The sequence below is a fragment of the Pristis pectinata genome, chromosome 1 (assembly GCF_009764475.1).
Source record: "Pristis pectinata isolate sPriPec2 chromosome 1, sPriPec2.1.pri, whole genome shotgun sequence".
In the NCBI taxonomy this organism is placed as follows: domain Eukaryota; kingdom Metazoa; phylum Chordata; class Chondrichthyes; order Rhinopristiformes; family Pristidae; genus Pristis; species Pristis pectinata.
The window spans coordinates 143,252,950-143,270,083 of NC_067405.1; the positions used below are offsets into that span (position 1 = coordinate 143,252,950).

The window sequence follows — 17,134 nt, forward strand, 5'->3', positions numbered from 1 at the left end:
TAAAGCCATAATGTGATTATAGTGAATCCCAGAAATTCTATTTCACACCATGCATTGATTAATATATCAAAATTGTCAACCTCTTCCCCTTAACAACGGGTTGAACTTGTGAAATGCCTTTAAAGTCATACAGTGCGGGTACAGGCCTTCAGCCCAACTTGTCCATGCTGACCTGAGCTAGACCCATTTGCTTGCATTTGGCCCATATCCCTCTAAACTTTTCCTATGCATGAACCTGTCTGAATGTCAAGGGCCCTGCCTACCATGGGAGAGGGAGAGTCACAGTTAAGGTGAAGAAAAAAGACATTTCTGTGGAAAATCTCATCATCAGAAATCGGGGAACAGGAGAAGGGGATGAAGTCCTTGCAGGAGACAGGCTAGGAGGAAGTATAGAAACATAGAAAACCTACACCACAATTCAGGACCTTCGGCCCACAAAGCTGTGCTGAACATGTCCCTACCCTAGAAATTACTAGGCTTACCCATAGCCCTCTATTTTTCTCAGCTCCATGTACCTATCCAACAGTCTCTTAAAAGATCCTATCGTATCCGCCTTCACCACCGTTGCCGGCAGCCCATTCCACACACTCACCACTCTCTGAGTAAAAAAACTTACCCCTGACATCTCCTCTATACCTACTCCCCAGCACCTTAAACCTATGTCCTCTTGCGGCCACCATTTCAGCCCTGGGGAAAAGCCTCTGACTATCTACCCGATCAATGCCTCTCATCATCTTATACACCTCTATCAGGTCCCCCCCTCATCCTCCATCGCTCCAAGGCCGAGTTCCCTCAACCTATTTTCATAGGGCATGCTCCGCATTCCAGGCAGCATCCTAGTAAATCTCCTCTGCACCCTTTCTATGGCTTCCACATCCTTCCTGTAGTGAGGCGACCAGAACTGAACACAGTATTCCAAGTGGGGTCTGACCAGGGACCTATATAGCTGCAACAATACCTCTTGGCTCCTAAATTCAATTCCCCAATTGATGAAGGACAATACACCATATGCCTTCTTAACCACAGAGTCAACCTGCGCAGCAAGGTCAAGATAACTGTGGAGTCTGTGTGCTGGTAATGGATATCGGTCACTAACATATCTCCAATGTTGTAACAATGGGTAGAGACAGAGAAATCCACATTTGTCCAATCTTCTGAGTGTTCCCAGCATTCCCCCCCACCTTTTCTACAAATTAAAACAAACCTTTTTCTCTCTCTCCCTGAAAAAGGCTCTTTTACCTGAACCATTTGCTCCCTTTCTGTTGCCACAGGTGCTGTCTGATCCGCTGAGTTTTTCCAACTTTTTCTGCTTTTGGTTCAGATATCCAGCATCTGGAGATTTTTTTTTTGTTGGTTTTCATTTTGAGCTAAAATGTAACTTTGAATAATGGAAGGCGCAGTTAAATATAGTCATCAGGTCTTCTGTCCAGTTCTGGGGTCCAAGCCACATGCAGTTGAGGCAAACACTTCGGGTTTCAGAAATGAGAGGCATTGGAGATCTAGAACGTATTGGTTTATTATTGTCACTTGTACCGAGGTACAGTGAAAACTTGTCTTGCAAACTGATCGTACAGATCAATTCATTACACAGTGCAGTTACATTGAGTTAGTACAGAGTGCACTGATGTAGTACAGGTAAAAACAATAAAAGTACAGAGTAAAGTGTCACAGCTACAGAGAAAGTGCAGTGCAATAAGGTGTAAGGTCACAAGGTAGATTGTGAGGTCATAGTCCATCTCACTGTATAAGGGAACCGTTCAATAGTTTTATCACAGTGGGGTAGAAGCTGTCCTTAAGCCTGGTGGTACATGCCCTGTATCTTCTACCTGATGGAAGAACAATACAACACAGGAACAGGCCCTTCGGCCCACAATGTTGTGCTGAACTAATTAAGCTAATGATGCCTAATTAAACTAATCCCTTTTGCCTGCACATCGTCCATATCCCTCTATTCTCTGCACATTCATGTGCATATCTAAGAGCCTCTTAAATGCCTCTATTGTATCTGCCTCCACCACCACCCCTGGCAGTGCATTCCAGGCACCCACCACTCTCTGTGTAACAAAAAACTTGCCCTGCATATCTCCTTTGAACTTAGCCCCTCTCACCTTAAATGCAAGCCCTCTGGTATTAGACATTTTGACTCTGGGGTAAAAGATACTGACCGTCTATCTATGCCTCTCATAATTTTATAAACTTCTTTTAATTCTACTTAAAAACTTGAATTTTAAAGAACACATTTCAAAGGCTATGAATGTGCACATTTTACAGAACTTTGAAATGTTTCTCAATTTGATGTCATATTTCAGTGGATAAATTGTTAAATTTCATCTCTATTACGTTATGAGTCAGATTAAACAATTTGTTTTCTAAAACTCTTTCAGATATTTTATCACCACTCTTTGGGACAATAATAGCTTCTGCTCAGGTGAGCAAACTCCATTCTGGTATGCTGAGGAGGGAGCACTGGCGAAGAAGCTGGGGGTTGGTGGAGGGAAGGTTAAAAGGAAATTGAGTGGGGCTATTCAAAGTCAAATGAGAGGTTTTGATCTAGTAAATATAGAGAAACGCTTGTAGCAACTCATTATAATCCCAAAAGCACTGCATAAAATGATGGTGGAAGCAGGTTTGATAATAACTTGAAAGGGATTGGGTATCGGTTTTAAAAGGTAGAAACTTGCAGTGTTACGGGGAGAGAGTGGGATAAACCGGCATGGGCACTTCAGGCCAAATGGTCTCCAGTACACTCAGAATCTCTGACAACCTGTTATTCTCTGAGTAGAGAATTTCTGACTGGCATCTGTCTTAAAGTTGTCCATTATAGTCCTAACATGGCTTATTGCCATGACTGATGCTCCCTAACCACTCAGTGTCCGCTGTCCACCAGTCCTTGAGGTTTCCTTCAAACCTCGAGAGGGAAGAGTTTGAGCCTAAAGTTAGAGTCATGGATGCAGCAGAGAAATGGGCCCTTCAGCCCACCGTGTCTGCACCGACGTTCAAATACCCATTTACACTAATCCCACCTTACCATCAACTCCCGTCATACACACTAGGGGTTTTTACAGTGACCAACTAACCTGCCAATCCACACATCTTGGGGATACGGGGGAGGAAAAACTGGAGCAAGCTCACACAGTCACAGGGAGAACGTGCAAACTCCACACAGACAGCACCCAAAAGTCAGGATTGAACCCAGGCCTGTGAAGCGGTGGCTCTACCAGCTGTGTCACTCCTGCTGACAGATCTTCTGCCTGCAACAGTCTGATGTCTATGCTGTTAACTACCCAAATACCTCCGCACCCCCATCTCCACCCTAGAAGAAGGGCAAGAGGCACTCGGTCCCTCTAATTCCCCTCCAACCAACAGATCATAGTTGCTGGATTTGAATCTTAGGACTCCCTGCTGTGGGAGCACCTTCACCCCTCACTCTTACAAGAAGGCCACTCACCAGAGTTAGGCAGTGAATGCAGGAATGCCGTTGTCAACGGACAGCTTGTTTTGATCCATTGCGCAAGGTGCTCGACAGTGATCGTTGTCAAGTCGAGCTTACTGTCATGTGCACAAGTACGGTGAGGTACAGGTGCAGTGAAAAACTTGCAGCATCACAGGCACAAAGGTACAGACAACACACACAATATAAATTATACATATATTATGCATAAAATTATACCATAATGTGAACAAAAAACTGCAAAAGCCATAAGTAAGTGCAAAAAACCAAAGACACAATGGGAGACAAGTCCATGGCAGTGCAGGAGATGGTCCGTAGTGTTCCTTTGCTGAGGTAGGGTTAGGGTTGTGCAGGTCGGTTCAAGAACCTGATGGTTGTAGGAAAGTAGCTGTTCCTGAACCTGGTGGTGTGGGACTTCAGGCTTCTGCACCTCCTGTCTGACGGTAGCAGTGAGAGGAGGGCACGACCCGGATGGTGGGGATCCTTGGTGATAGACAGTTCCTGTAGATGCTGTCAGTGGTGGGGAGGGATGTGCCCGTGATGGACCAGATCAATCTTCCTTTGACTGCCATATTTCCCACTCAGTTACACATGACAGCAGGCTGCTGTTTAGCAGAGGTGTTTCTTATTTTGTTGGCTGTCTTCTCGAATGTTTATCCCTTCTTGATATTTTTATCTTTCAGTTCAATTACTGCATCGATATTCCATGGCTTATGAAGCAGTATCCAGAGGAATTTAGGTGAGTAGGGTCTTCAGGGAGTAGCTGGTGCGCAAGAAGCATAAAGTAAAGTGCAGTTAGCGGTGAGGAACGAATGCCCCATTTAGAAAGATGTTAGAGGACAAATGTAAGGAAATCTTGCTGTATGTATAGAGGGAGACACAAGAAATTCTGCAGATGCTGGAATCTGGAGCGATACACAAAAAGTCCTGGAGGAACTCAGCAGGTCAGGCAGCATCTATGGAGGGAAATAAACAGTTGAGGTTTCAGGCTGAGACCCTGATTCGGGCTGAGTCCTGATGAAGGGTTTATTTCACTCCATGGATGCTGCCTGACCTGTTGAGTTCCTCCAGCACTTATTGTATATGTAAAGGGGTTAAGTGTGATCACATATGGAGTGAGGGGTCCTTGGGTATGGGTTTAAGACCCCACTCATCTTTCTACACCGAAAGTGGTTCAAAGTTGAGTTTATTGTCATATGCACGAGTACATGTGTGCACAGGTGCATTGAAAAACTTGCTTGCAGCAGCATCACAGGCACAGAGCATCATATAAGCAGCATTCACAAGAAAAACATAAACACAATTTTTACAAGAAAGACCACAATTAGAACAAAAAAAACCAAAATTCATTTTAGTACAAAGTGGTCACAGCGTTGCTAAACTGTAGTGATTAGGGTTTTGCCGGTTGGTTCAAGAACCGAATGGTTGAAGGGAAGTAGTTGGTCCTGAACCTGGTGGTGTGGGACTTCAGGCTTCTGTACTCTGGAACTCACTGGCAGAGGGGGCAGTGGAATCAGATACCCAATCACTGTTTAAGAGGCATTTAGACAGACGCTTTTCCATACCCAACTCGAAAGCACATGCCACCAGGCTCAAGGACAGCTTCTATTTTACTCTTGAGTGAACCTCTTGTATGATAAAGATGAATGCTTCTCCTCACAATCTACCTCGTCACGGCCGTGCACCTTATTGTCTGCCTGCACTGCACTTTCTCTGTAGCTGTAACACTTTATTCTGCATTCTGCTATTGGTTTTCCCTTTGTACTACCTCAATGTACTTGTGTGTGGAATGATCTCTATGGATGGCATACAAAACAAAGCTTTTCTTTTTATAAGATAAGATATCCTTATTAGTCACATATACATCGAAACACACAGTGAAATGCATCTTTTGCGTAGAGTGTTCTGGGGGCAGCCCGCAAGTGTTGCCACACTTCTGGCGCCAACATAGCATGCCCACAACTTGCTAACCCGTACGTCTTTGGAATGTGGGAGGAAACCGGAGCACCCGGAGGAAACCCACGCAGACATGGGGAGGACGTACAAACTCCTTACAGACAGCGGCTGGAATTGAACCCTGGTCGCTGGCGCTGTAATATCGTTACGCTAACCGCTAGACTACTGTGCCTGCCCGCACGGTAAATACATGGTGGTGTATTTCGCTACATATGACAATAATACACCAATAATAATAATAGATTCCAAGGCATTTTCAGAATAAAGGACATGCTGTGCTACATGTGTGTTGCTATGAAACACGGGGGACACAGGTAGTAATGTGAAGTATCCCACACTGAACCCAATCAGTCTCGAATGCAACACATATAGAATGGTAGCATTGGGTCTGGATTAGGGAGCCTGGTGCGGTTTTGCACGCCGTACTCTTGGAAGAATATATTTACCTTAGAACTGGTGCAGTGTCGATTCACTAGAAAACACTGGAAAGAAATACTCAGCAGGTCAGGCAGCACCTGTGGCAAGAGAAACAGTTGACGTTTCAGGTTAATGACGTTGTTCTAGTGAAAGGTGACTTACTTGTAACCAACTTGGCTTCTGTCTCCACAGATGCTGCCTGATCCTCTGAGTCTTTCCAGCTTTTTTTTAATTTCTAGAGTATGCACTTTTTCTTTTGCTTTTAGTCCATTTAGTCCTGGTGTGAGGGGCAGGCCTTGCAAGGAGAGGTTGAGTAAGATTGCTCCGTACTCCAGCTGAGACATAATCTCAGATAAGATAAGATCTTTATTAGTCACATGTACATCGAAACGCACAGTGAAATGCATCTTTTGCGTAGAGTGTTCTGGGGGCAGCCTGCAAGTGTCGCCACGCTTCCGGCGCCAACATAGCATGCCCACAACTTCCTAACCTGTACGTCTTTGGAATGTGGGAGGAAACCGGAGCACCTGGAGGAAACCCACGCAGACACACGGGGAAAACATACAAACTCCTTACAGACAGTGGCCGGATTTGAACCAGGGTTGCTGGCGCTGTAAAGCATTATGCTAACCACTATGCTACCGTGCCTGCCAAGGTAATTAGGAGTGAGATGAAGGGGAGTTTCTTCAGTTTGCGGATCAAGTCCTCTCTACCCACCCCCCCCCCCCCCGGTGGCTGAGCGGTCTTTGTGTGAATTCGAGGCTGAGGTCAGTGGAGGCATCTGAGGAGACGGGGATTGGGTGGAGAAGTGGATGAGGCACAGCATCAGCCATCACCTTGTGGATGGCACAAGAAAAGCCACTGCTTCTATTTCTTGTCCTCTTGTTGCAATTAGATAGGGCCCTCGTGAGACTGCCCCAGAATATTATGTATGTCTGTCTGGTCTCCCTACTTAAAGAAGGGTATACTAGTGACAGAGGAAGTTCATCAGATTGATCCCCGGAATGAGGGGCGTTTGTCATTTGAGGTGAGATTAGGTTGACTGGGTCCGTACAGTGTGTTGGTATTGATAGTGGTTTATGCACCATAAGTGGTTTATGCATCAAATGCACCAAGATACAGTGAAAAGCTTTCGTTTGTGTCTCATCCAGACAGATCATTCCATACATAAATACAGTGCGGTTATAAAAAGAAATGCAGAATAGTGTTGCAGCTACAGAGAAAGTACAGTGCAGGCAGACAAATAAAGTGCAAGGGTCACGATGAGGTAGATTGAGAGATCAAGAGTTCACGTGTAGTGTATGAAAGGTCTGGTAACAGTGGGACAGAAGCTGTCCTTGAGCCTGGTGGTACGTGTTCTCAAGCTTTTGTATCTTCTGCCCGATGGGAGAGGGGAAAAGAGAGAATGTCCGGGGTGGGTGGGGTCTTTGCTTATATTGGCTGCTTTCCTGAGGCAGCGGGAAGTGTAGACAAACTCAGTGGAAGGGAGGCTGGTTTGTGTGATAGACTGGGCTGTGTATGCAACTCACCACAATTTCTTGCAGTCCTGGGCAGAGCAGTTGCCGTACCAAGCCGTGATACACCAGACAGGATGCTTTCTATGGTGCATCTGTATATAAAAAAAATTGGTAAGAGTCATCAGGGACATGGGGGACATGCCGAATTTAATTGATAAGAGTCTAAAATTGAGGAGAGTGAGAGGCAATGTCATTGAAACACGGAAAATTCGTGAGTAGGTGCAGAGATGGTGATTTCCTTTGCTGGTGTGTCTAAACCAGGGGATGTGGTTTCAAGATAAGGAATCAGCTATTCAGAGCAGAGATGAGAAGAAATTTCTTCATTAAAGGGTGCTGAATCTTTGGATGACGACCTAAATAGGAGACAGATTTTTGGGACAGATTGGTATTGGTTTATTATTGTCACTTGTACCGAGGTACAGTGAAAAACTTGTCTTGCGTACCAATCGTACAGGTCAATTCATTACACAGTGCAGTTACATTGAGTTAGTACAGAGTGCATTGATGTAGTACAGGTAAAAACAATAACAGTACAGAGTGAAGTGTCTCAGCTACAGAGAAAGTGCAGTGCAATAAGGTGCAAGGTCACAACAAGGTAGATCGTGAGGTAAGAGTCCATCTCATCAATAGTCTTATCACAGTGGGATATAAGCTGTCCTTAAGACTGGTGGTACATGCCCTCAGGCTCCTGTAGGCACATAGTGCTGTCAGGCATGGTAGGGTAGCAGTTAGCGTAACGCTTTACAGCACCAGTGACCCGGGTTCAATTCCGGCTGCTGTCTGTAAGGATTTTGTACGTTCTCCCCGTGTCTGCGTGGGTTTCCTCCGGGTGCTCCGGTTTCCTCCCACATTCCAAAGGTGTACAGATTAGGAAGTTGTGGACATGCTATGTTGGCGCCATAAGCGTGGCGACACTTACGGGCTGCCCCCAGAACACAGCGCAAAAAGATGTATTTCACTGTGTATTTCGATGCACATTTGACTAATAAAGATATCTTACCTTATCTTCTACCTGATGGAAGAGGAGAGAAGAGCGAATGTCCTGGGTGGGTGGGGTCTTTGATTATGCTGGCTGCTTCGCCAAGGCAGCGAGAGGTAAAGACAGAGTCCAAGGAGGGGCGGCTGGTTTCCGTGACGCGCTGGGCTGTGTCCACAACTCTCTGCAGTTTCTTGCAGTCCTGGGCAGAGCAGTTGCCGTACCAAGCCGTGATACATCCAGATAGGATGCTTTCTATGGTGCATCGATAAGATTTTTGGCTGTTTAGAGAATGCATGGAGAGATGTGGACCATGTGTGGGCAAAAGGGATTATGTTATTTAGGCATCATTAGGTTAATTAGTTTGGAGTAACATCGTGGGCCAAAGGGCCTGTTCCTGTGCTGTTTTATGTTCTAGGAATGGATGTGGGACTAGTAGTAGAGGGGCAGAGGATCAGCAGTGATCATTGAATAGCGGAGAATGCATGAGGAGCCAAATTGACGACTTCTGCTCCTACTTCTAATGCTCTTAGTGTCCAAAAATATCCGTAGAACCCTTTTACACAGCCCTGGCCCACAGCTGGGTGGTTGTGCCTGCTGCAGGCAGCTCGCCTACCGTTGCTAGGGTGGGTTACTTGGTGCTGTAGCTCACTCCTTATTGCCCAGACATGGCGGAGGACGGCGATTCTGACAGCTGCCTTGCACGCAGAGTTGAGACACTGCAGAGCAGTACCAAATAGGAGCTGCAATTTCAGAGGCCTCGTGCTTAAAATGAGATTTAAATGGAGGTCCCATCTGCTCCATGAGATCCCAGGACAGGGGTGGTCTAACTCTGGATGAACAATGGGGTCTGTAACCCTGGTGTTCTGGGCATACTCATTCCGGGACCAAAAGATTACCTGGACATCATCACTTCTGGGATCTTGCTATGCACAATTTGGCCACTGCGTTTCCTCCATTCACAAGGAGTGGCTACGCTTCAGAAGTTTCCCCACAGGCTGTAGGCTGCTTTGGGGCGTCCTGAGAGGGGCAGGTTCTTCTTTGTTAAATAGCGCGGAGGTGTGTGTCAGCTTCGGTTCGCTCGTCGACGAGCACCGTCGGGGCGCGTCAAGGAAAGACGGCGGCTCCTTTAAGAATGGCAGGATCCCAGAGACCAGCGGGGAGTAACGGCCCGACCATCTGTCAAGCTCTGGATGAGTATCGGCCGACGCTCCAGCAGGAGAGAACTCCCCCGAGGAACAACACCTCGTATTCCACCGGGGTAGTCTGCAGCCCAGTGGTCTGAACATTGAATTTTGCAATTTCGGGTCACCCCGTGCTCCCATCTGTCTGTCTCTCTCTCGCATCTACCTCCAGTTTTGTTGCCTTCCCCATACTCCCCCCCATCACCCAGTTTTCCACCCCTTCCCCTCCTAGTTCTGTCCATCTACCACTCACACGTTCCACCAAACAGATGCCCTTGTCCATCTGGTTCCATCTACCGTATTCCTCTAATGGTTCCTTAGTTGTGAGCTTCCAGCACTGGTAGACTTATTACCCTCCAACCGTCTGCTTTTTATTGTGTCCTCTCCCACCATCACCCACCAGCCTCTGTCCTCCAGCTCCCGTCGTCCTCCCCGACCTGGCTCTATCCACCCATCATCCCACACCCCTCCTTGGTCCACCAATCACCCGCCGGCCCCTGTCTCGCTCCTCCGCCTCTCCTCTTCATTCCGCCAACTTCCCCTCTCTGGTTTCAGTCTCGATGAAGGGTCCTGGCCTGAAATGTCGACAATTCTTCTCCCACCACAGATGCTGCCTGACTCTCTGAGTTCCTCCTGCAGTTTGATTTTGGCTCCAGGTTCCAGGCTCCTGTGTCTCCAGAATTCCCCTGTTGTTGCTTATTTTGCAGTGGTGTTATGGGATCTCATAGCATCCTGTGTGGGCAGACAGACACCATTTTAATGCCTCTCCTGAGAGGCAGCACCTCGGATCCTGCAGCACCTCTTCAATGCTACATCATACCAGGCTGCATTTTGTGCCTCTGGAGTGTGACTCAGACCCATGACCTTTTTTTTGGTAAATACTAACGTTTATTTGCTAAAAGCACTACAAAAGGACATCAGTGCCAAAATACTACAACTAATACAGAAAGTTGAAGAAAAACTATGCAAACTACAGCAATAATGCTAATACAACTGCTTGAGAGCTTCAAGTTCCGAGGGGTGAACATCACCAACAGCCTGTCCTGGTCAAATCACGTAGATGCCATGTGGAGGAAAGCTCACCAGGACCTCTACTTCCTCAGGAGGCTAAAGAAATTCAGTATGTCCCCTTTGACACTCACCAACATGGTCCACATCTCTCCATTCCTTCTCTAAATAGCCAAAAATCTTAATGATGCACCATAGAAAGCATCCTATCTGGATGCATCACGGCTTGGTACGGCAACTGCTCTGCCCAGGACCGCAAGAAACTGCAGAGTTGTGGACACAGCCCAGCGCATCACAGACACCAGCCTCCCCTCCTTGGACTCTGTCTTTACCTCTCGCTGCCTTGGCAAAGCGGCCAACATAATCAGAGACCCTACCCCACCAGGGTCATTCTCTCTCCTCTTCCATCGGGTAGAAGATACAGGAGGCTGAGGGCACGTATCACCAGGCTTAAGGACAGCTTCTACCCCACTGTGATAAGCCTATTGAACGGTTCCCTTACAGGATGAGATGGACTCTGACCTCACAATCTACCTTGTTGTGACCTTGCACCTTATTGTCTACCTGCACTGCACTTTCTCTGTAGCTGTGACACTTTACTCTGTACTGTTACTGTTTTTACCTGTACTACATCAATGCACTCTGTACTAACTTGATGTAACTGCACTGTGTAATGAACTGACCTGTACGATCGGTATGCAAGACAAGCTTTTCACTGTACCTCGGTACAAGTGACAATAATAAACCAATACCAATAAATGCACACACAACACTTCAGATAAGAATAGTGTTTTCACTGTCCACGACACACGTGGTCCCCTGAGGGGGCCCACCGATCGTGGAACTCAACCAGGGTGCCCGAAGATACCGCGTGCTCCCAAACCCACGACCTTCTGTCTCTGAGGCAGGATGATGACCTGTTGCGTCGTGGCCGAGGCTGTCGAAGATTAAGATGTTCTGTGAGCAGGAAAGTTCCATTCCTTCACCTCTCTCCCAACCTTCAATTGCAGGACCAAGCCCTTGCTGATTGTCCATGGTGAGCAGCGACTGGCTAAAGCACAACTTCACGAGGAAGCACATCCGTACCCCAATGTCCGCCTCTGTCAGGTAAGGAGGAAGTGGAGTAGCTCGTGTGCAGTCGGTGAGGTGCTCGACCCCTCCTTCTGTTTAATGTGAAGTCCGCTGTATGTGGGCAGAAGCCTTGATTCTTAACACAGTCATCCCTTCATTCCAATTCTGCATCAAGCTTGCCCCCACTCCCTTTTCTGCAGCTCTGCGAAAGAGCTGACAGAGCCGCTAGCTCCAGCGACCCGGGTTCGATCCTGTGCTGTCTGTACAGAGTTTGTGTGATGTCCCTCTCACCTGTTGGTGCTCTGGATTCCTCCTTCATTGCTCCCAGTAGGGGAGGGGTGGAAATGCAGTGGGATTAGCCCCAGGATTAGTCTTGAAGGCTGGCCTGGACCAGATGGGCTGAAGGGCCTAATATAGAACATTACAGCACAGTACAGGCCGTTCGGCCCACAATATTGTGCCGACATTTTATCCTGCTCTAAGATCTATCTAACCCTTCCCTCCCACATAACCCTCCACTTCTCTATCATTCATTTAAGAGTGTCTTAAATGTCCCTAATGTATCTGCCCCCAAACCTCTGCTGGCAGTGCGTTCCACACACCCACCACTCTCTGTGTAAAAAAAAACACTTACCCCGACATCCCCCTTATACCTTCCTCCAATCACAAAATTATGCCCCCTCATGTTAGCCATTTTCACCCTGGGAAAAAGTCTTGACTGTCCACTCGATCTATGCCTCTTATCATCTTGTGCACCTCTATCAAGTCACCTCTCATCCTCCTCCTCTCCAAAGAGAAAAACCCCGGCTCGCTCAACCTATCCTCTTAAGCTCCATAACTCTTCTCCATAACTCTGACCAACATGTGGCTTTGTTTGGGCATGGTTGGTTGGTAGGTTAATTGGCTGCTGTAAATTGCCCTGGTGTGTAGGTGAGGAGAAGCATCTGGGGGGAGTTGATGGGAAGGGGGGGTGAGGATAAAGTGGGATTGGTGCAAATAGGTTGTCACAGACTCGGTGGGCTGAAGGGCCTGTTTCCGTGCTGAATGACTCTAAGAGCCTACGCACCTCCAATTTTCGCTCCTCCTCCACCTTCAGCTGCCAAGACCCAACGCTGCCATCTCCCAGTCTACCCTGTCGTGGCCCTTGCACTTTGTCTGCCTGCACTGCACGTTCTCTGTAACTATAACACCAGATTTTGCATTCAGTTTTCCTTTTGTACTACCGCGGTAGCGTAGCGGTTAGCGTCACGCTATTACAGCGTCAGCGACCCAGGTTCAATTCCCGCTGCTGTCTGTAAGGAGTTTGTACGTTCTCCTTATGTCTGTGTGGGTTTCCTCCCATATTCCAAAGACGTACGGGTTAGGAAGTTGTGGGCGTGCTATGTTTGCTCCAGAAGCGTGGTGACACTTGCGGGCTGCCCCCGGAACACTCTATGCAAAAGATGCATTTCACTGTGTGTTTTAATGTACATGTGACTAATAAAGATATTTTATCCCTGTTATCGATGTACTTGTATATGGAATGATCTGTCTGAATGGCATGCAAAACCTTTTCACTGTATCTCGGTACATGTGACAATAATAAACCAATTCCAATTCTAATTATCCTTTTTGAACGCCTGCACCCTCTGGTGCAGTGGGGTGGGTGAATCATTTACGCCCCCGTAGTTCAGTATATACTGGCAGTCCTGCTGGGCTGCTTCAGAAGACAACGCACCACATTCTTTTTTTAATTTTTTATTTACAGTGTGGTAACAGGCCCTTCTGGCCCAATGAGTCAGTGCCGCCCGGTTTAAACCCAAATTAACCTACCCATACGTCTTTGGAATGTGGGAGGAAACCGGAGCACCCGGAGGAAACCCACACAGACACGGGAGAACGTACAAACTCCTTACAGACAGCAACGGGAATCGAACCCCGATCACTGGAGCTGTAATAGTGTCGCGCTAACCGCTACGCTACCGTGCTGTGGGTCTGGAGTTGCTTAAAATGCCCAAGCATGGATTAGGTTGGCAGCTTCTTCCATGAAGGACATTAGTGAGGCTGATGTGGCTCATGGCTGCCTTACTGGTTCTAATTTTTATTTCCAGCAACACACACACAGAGTGCTGGAGGAACTCAGCAGGTCAGGCAGCATCTATGGAGGGAAATGAACAGTCAATGTTTCAGGCTGAGACTCTTCAACAGAACCCTTTATCAGGACTTTGTGTCTCTAACTTCTGTTTTTCTTTATTTAACAAATTTAACCTTCCTAGCTGTCAGTAGGCTTGGAACTCGTAAATTCTAGATCTTCAGCCCAGGACTCTGTGGATTATGAACAAAGTAATGAAACCACTGACCTACTCTGGCCAATGACAACCCAAACGTGCAGTGTACGAACACCCCTATATTAGTGTTTCTATCTGTGCTGCGTACAAAGTTTGCCCAAGATTTGCAAGCCCCTTTCAAGTGACCTGCCCATTAGTTCCCGTGTAATCTGAGTGAATCTGCACCAAACTCCTTCTGCAGCCAGCCTGCTCCTGGTTCACGGTGCCCAGGACTGTACCCATTTACCCTTGAAGGGGTCTGATCAGAGCACGGTATAACTGTAGGATCTGTTCCTCGCATTTGAGTTCCAGCCCCTCCAGATATGGGCGGACATTCCATCAATATTTGCCCCTTTCTTTTTGTAGAGTCATACAGCACGGAAACAGGCCCTTCGGCCCCACTGGTCCATGCCGACCAAGATGCCCATCTGTGCTAGTCCCATCTGCCCGCATATGGCCCATATCCCTCTAAATCTTTCCTATCCATGTACCTGTCCAGGTGTCTTTTAAATGTTGTTATTGTACCTGCCTCAACCACTTCCTTTGCCAGCTCGTTCCATATATGCACCACCCTCTGTGTGAAGAAGTTGCCCCTCAGGTCCCTATTAAATCTCTTCCCTCTCATCTTAAACCTATGTCCTCTAGTTCTTGATTCCCCAACCCTGGGGAAAAGACTGTGTGCATTCTGTGTACTTTTGCCCTAACCCATATTTCTTCACCAATCCATCAGTACAGATGGTGAATAAATATCCAGTGATCTTCTGCATCCCATCCAAAAGTACAGATACATGTTTTTAGCGTGTGCTGCATTTAATTGGCAGCACCATCCACTGTGGTACTCCTGTTTGTGACTCCTCAATTATCCACCAAGCACTTACTTTTAGAAAGTCTGGATTTCTCCACCAGAGGGCAGCCTTGCCTGCTTGTGAGTGTTGATTGTTACCTTGGTGATACAGGTAAACCTTTGCATGTGATTTTCCTGACAGTGGTGTACATACATGCACTGGTCTCCTGCAGTAGTTGCTGGTGTCTGCCTTCACACCTTTAACCCTCTATAAGTCTGGCCCCATCCTTTGTCTTAATCTGCAGTGCTTCAGGAGTTGTAATAAATTGGTTTATTATTGTCACATGTACCGAGGTACAGTGAAAAACTTTGTTTTGCATGCCGTCCATATAGATCAATTCATTACACAAGTCCATTGAGGTAGTGCAAGGGAAAACAATAACAGAATGCAGAATAAAGTGTCACAGAGAAAGTGCAGTGCAGGTAGACAATGAGGTGCAAGGCCGTAACAAGGTAGATTATGAGGTCAAGAATCCATTTTATCATACTAGGGGACCATTCAATAGTTTTATAACAGTGGGATAGAAGCTGTCCTTGAGCCTGGTGGTACATGCTTCCAGGCTTTTGTATCTTCTGCCCAATAGGAGAGGGGAGAAGAGAGAATGTCCGGGGTGGGTGGGGTCTTTGATTATGTTGGCTGCTTTACTGAGGCAGCGAGAAGTGTAGACAGAGTCCATGGAGGGGAGACTGCTTTCCATGATGTGCTGAGCTGTGTCCACAACTCTCTACAGTATCTTGCAGTGTTGGGCAGAGCAGTTGCCGTACCAAGCCATAATGCATCCGGATAGGATCCTTTCGGTGGTGAATCAATAAAAATTGGTGAAGGTCAAAGGGGACATGCCAAATTCCTTTAGCCTCCTGAGGAAGTAGAGGCGCTGGTGAGCTTTCTTGGCCGTGGCATCTACGTGGTTGGACCAGGACAGGCTATTGGTGATGTTCACTCCCAGGAACTTGAAGCTCCCAACCTTCTTGACCTCAGTACCATTGATGTAGACAGATGCATGTACACTGCCCCCCTTCCTGAAGTCAATGACCAGTTCTTTGCTTTGCTGACATTGAGGGAAAGGTTGTTGCCATGTCACCATGTCACTAGGCTAGAGTTATACAGCACGGAAACAGGCCCTTCGGCCCAACTCGTCCATGATGAAAAGATTGCCTACCTGCTAGTTCCATTTGCCAGCATTTGACCCATATCCCTCCAAACGTTTCCTATCCGTGTACCTGTCCAAATGCCTTTTAAACATTGTAATTGTATCCACTACTACCACTTCCTCTGGCAGCTCGTTCCATATACCCACCACCCTCTGTGTGGAAAAGGTTTCCCCTTGGGTCCCTTTTAGATCCTACCCCTCTTGCCTTAAACCTATTGTTTTAGGTTCCTCTGCCCTTGGAGAAAGTCTGTGAACATCCACCTTACCGACGCCCCTTGAGATTTTATATACCTCAACCTCAACCTCCTACACTTCAGGGAAAACAGACTCAGCCTATCCAGTCTCTCCTTATAACTGAAACCCTCCAGTCCCAGTAACGTCCTCGTGAATCGTTTCTTCACCCTTTCCAGCTTAATGAAATCCTTCCTGTAACTTGGTGACCAGAACCCCGCACAGTACTCCAAGTGTGGTCTCACCAACGACTTGTACAGTTGCAACATGTCGTCCCAACTCCTGTACTCACTGCCCTGACTGATGAAGGCAAGCGTGCCAGATGCCATCTACCTGTGTCTACCTGTGTCGCCATTTTCAGGGAACTAAGTACCTGTATCCTTCGGACTCTCTGTTCTACAACAGTCTCCAGGGCCCTGCCATTTACTGTGCAAGTCCCGCCCTGGTGTAATTTCCCACTTCACACTCGTCTGAGTTAAATTCCAATGTCATTCCTTGGCCCATTTGACCTAGATCCTGTTGTAATCTTAGATACACAGGAGCGGTACCGGAGGATTGGAGGATGGCAAATGTTGTTCCATTGTTCAAGAAAGGTAAAAGGGATAATCCTGGGAATTATAGACCAGTGAGTCTTATGTCAGTGGTGGGCAAGCTATTGGAGAGGATCCTTGGGGATAAGATTTGTGAGCATTTGGAGATGCTTAACCTTATAAGGGATAGTCAACATGGCTTTGTGGAGGGCAGGTCATGCCTCACGAGCCGAAAAGAGTTTTTCGAGGAAGTGACAAGACAGATTAGATAAGAGAGATAAGGTATCTTTATTAGTCACATGTACATCGAAGCACACAGTGAAATGCATTTTTCCGTAGAGTGTTCTGGGGGCAGCCCGCAGGTGTCGCCACGCTTCCGGTGCCAACATAGCATACCCAAAATTTCCTAACCCGTACATCTTTGGAATGTGGGAGGAAACCAGAGCACCCAGAGGAAACCTACACAGACATGGGGAGAACGTACAAGCTCCT

The 17,134-nt window shown here is 47.1% G+C and overlaps 1 protein-coding gene across 3 annotated transcripts in view; it reads left to right on the plus strand.

Annotated features, from left to right (window-relative positions):
* The window catches only part of tdp1 (tyrosyl-DNA phosphodiesterase 1), a 102,756-nt gene that overhangs the window by 6,693 nt on the left and 78,929 nt on the right, over positions 1-17,134 (plus strand). For all 3 annotated transcript variants that reach the window (XM_052013487.1, XM_052013480.1, XM_052013495.1), the window contains exons 3-5: positions 2,385-2,428; positions 4,135-4,190; positions 11,520-11,616. In XM_052013487.1, coding sequence (XP_051869447.1) covers positions 2,385-2,428; positions 4,135-4,190; positions 11,520-11,616 — 197 coding nt within the window. The remainder of the gene's footprint in view (positions 1-2,384; positions 2,429-4,134; positions 4,191-11,519; positions 11,617-17,134) is intronic.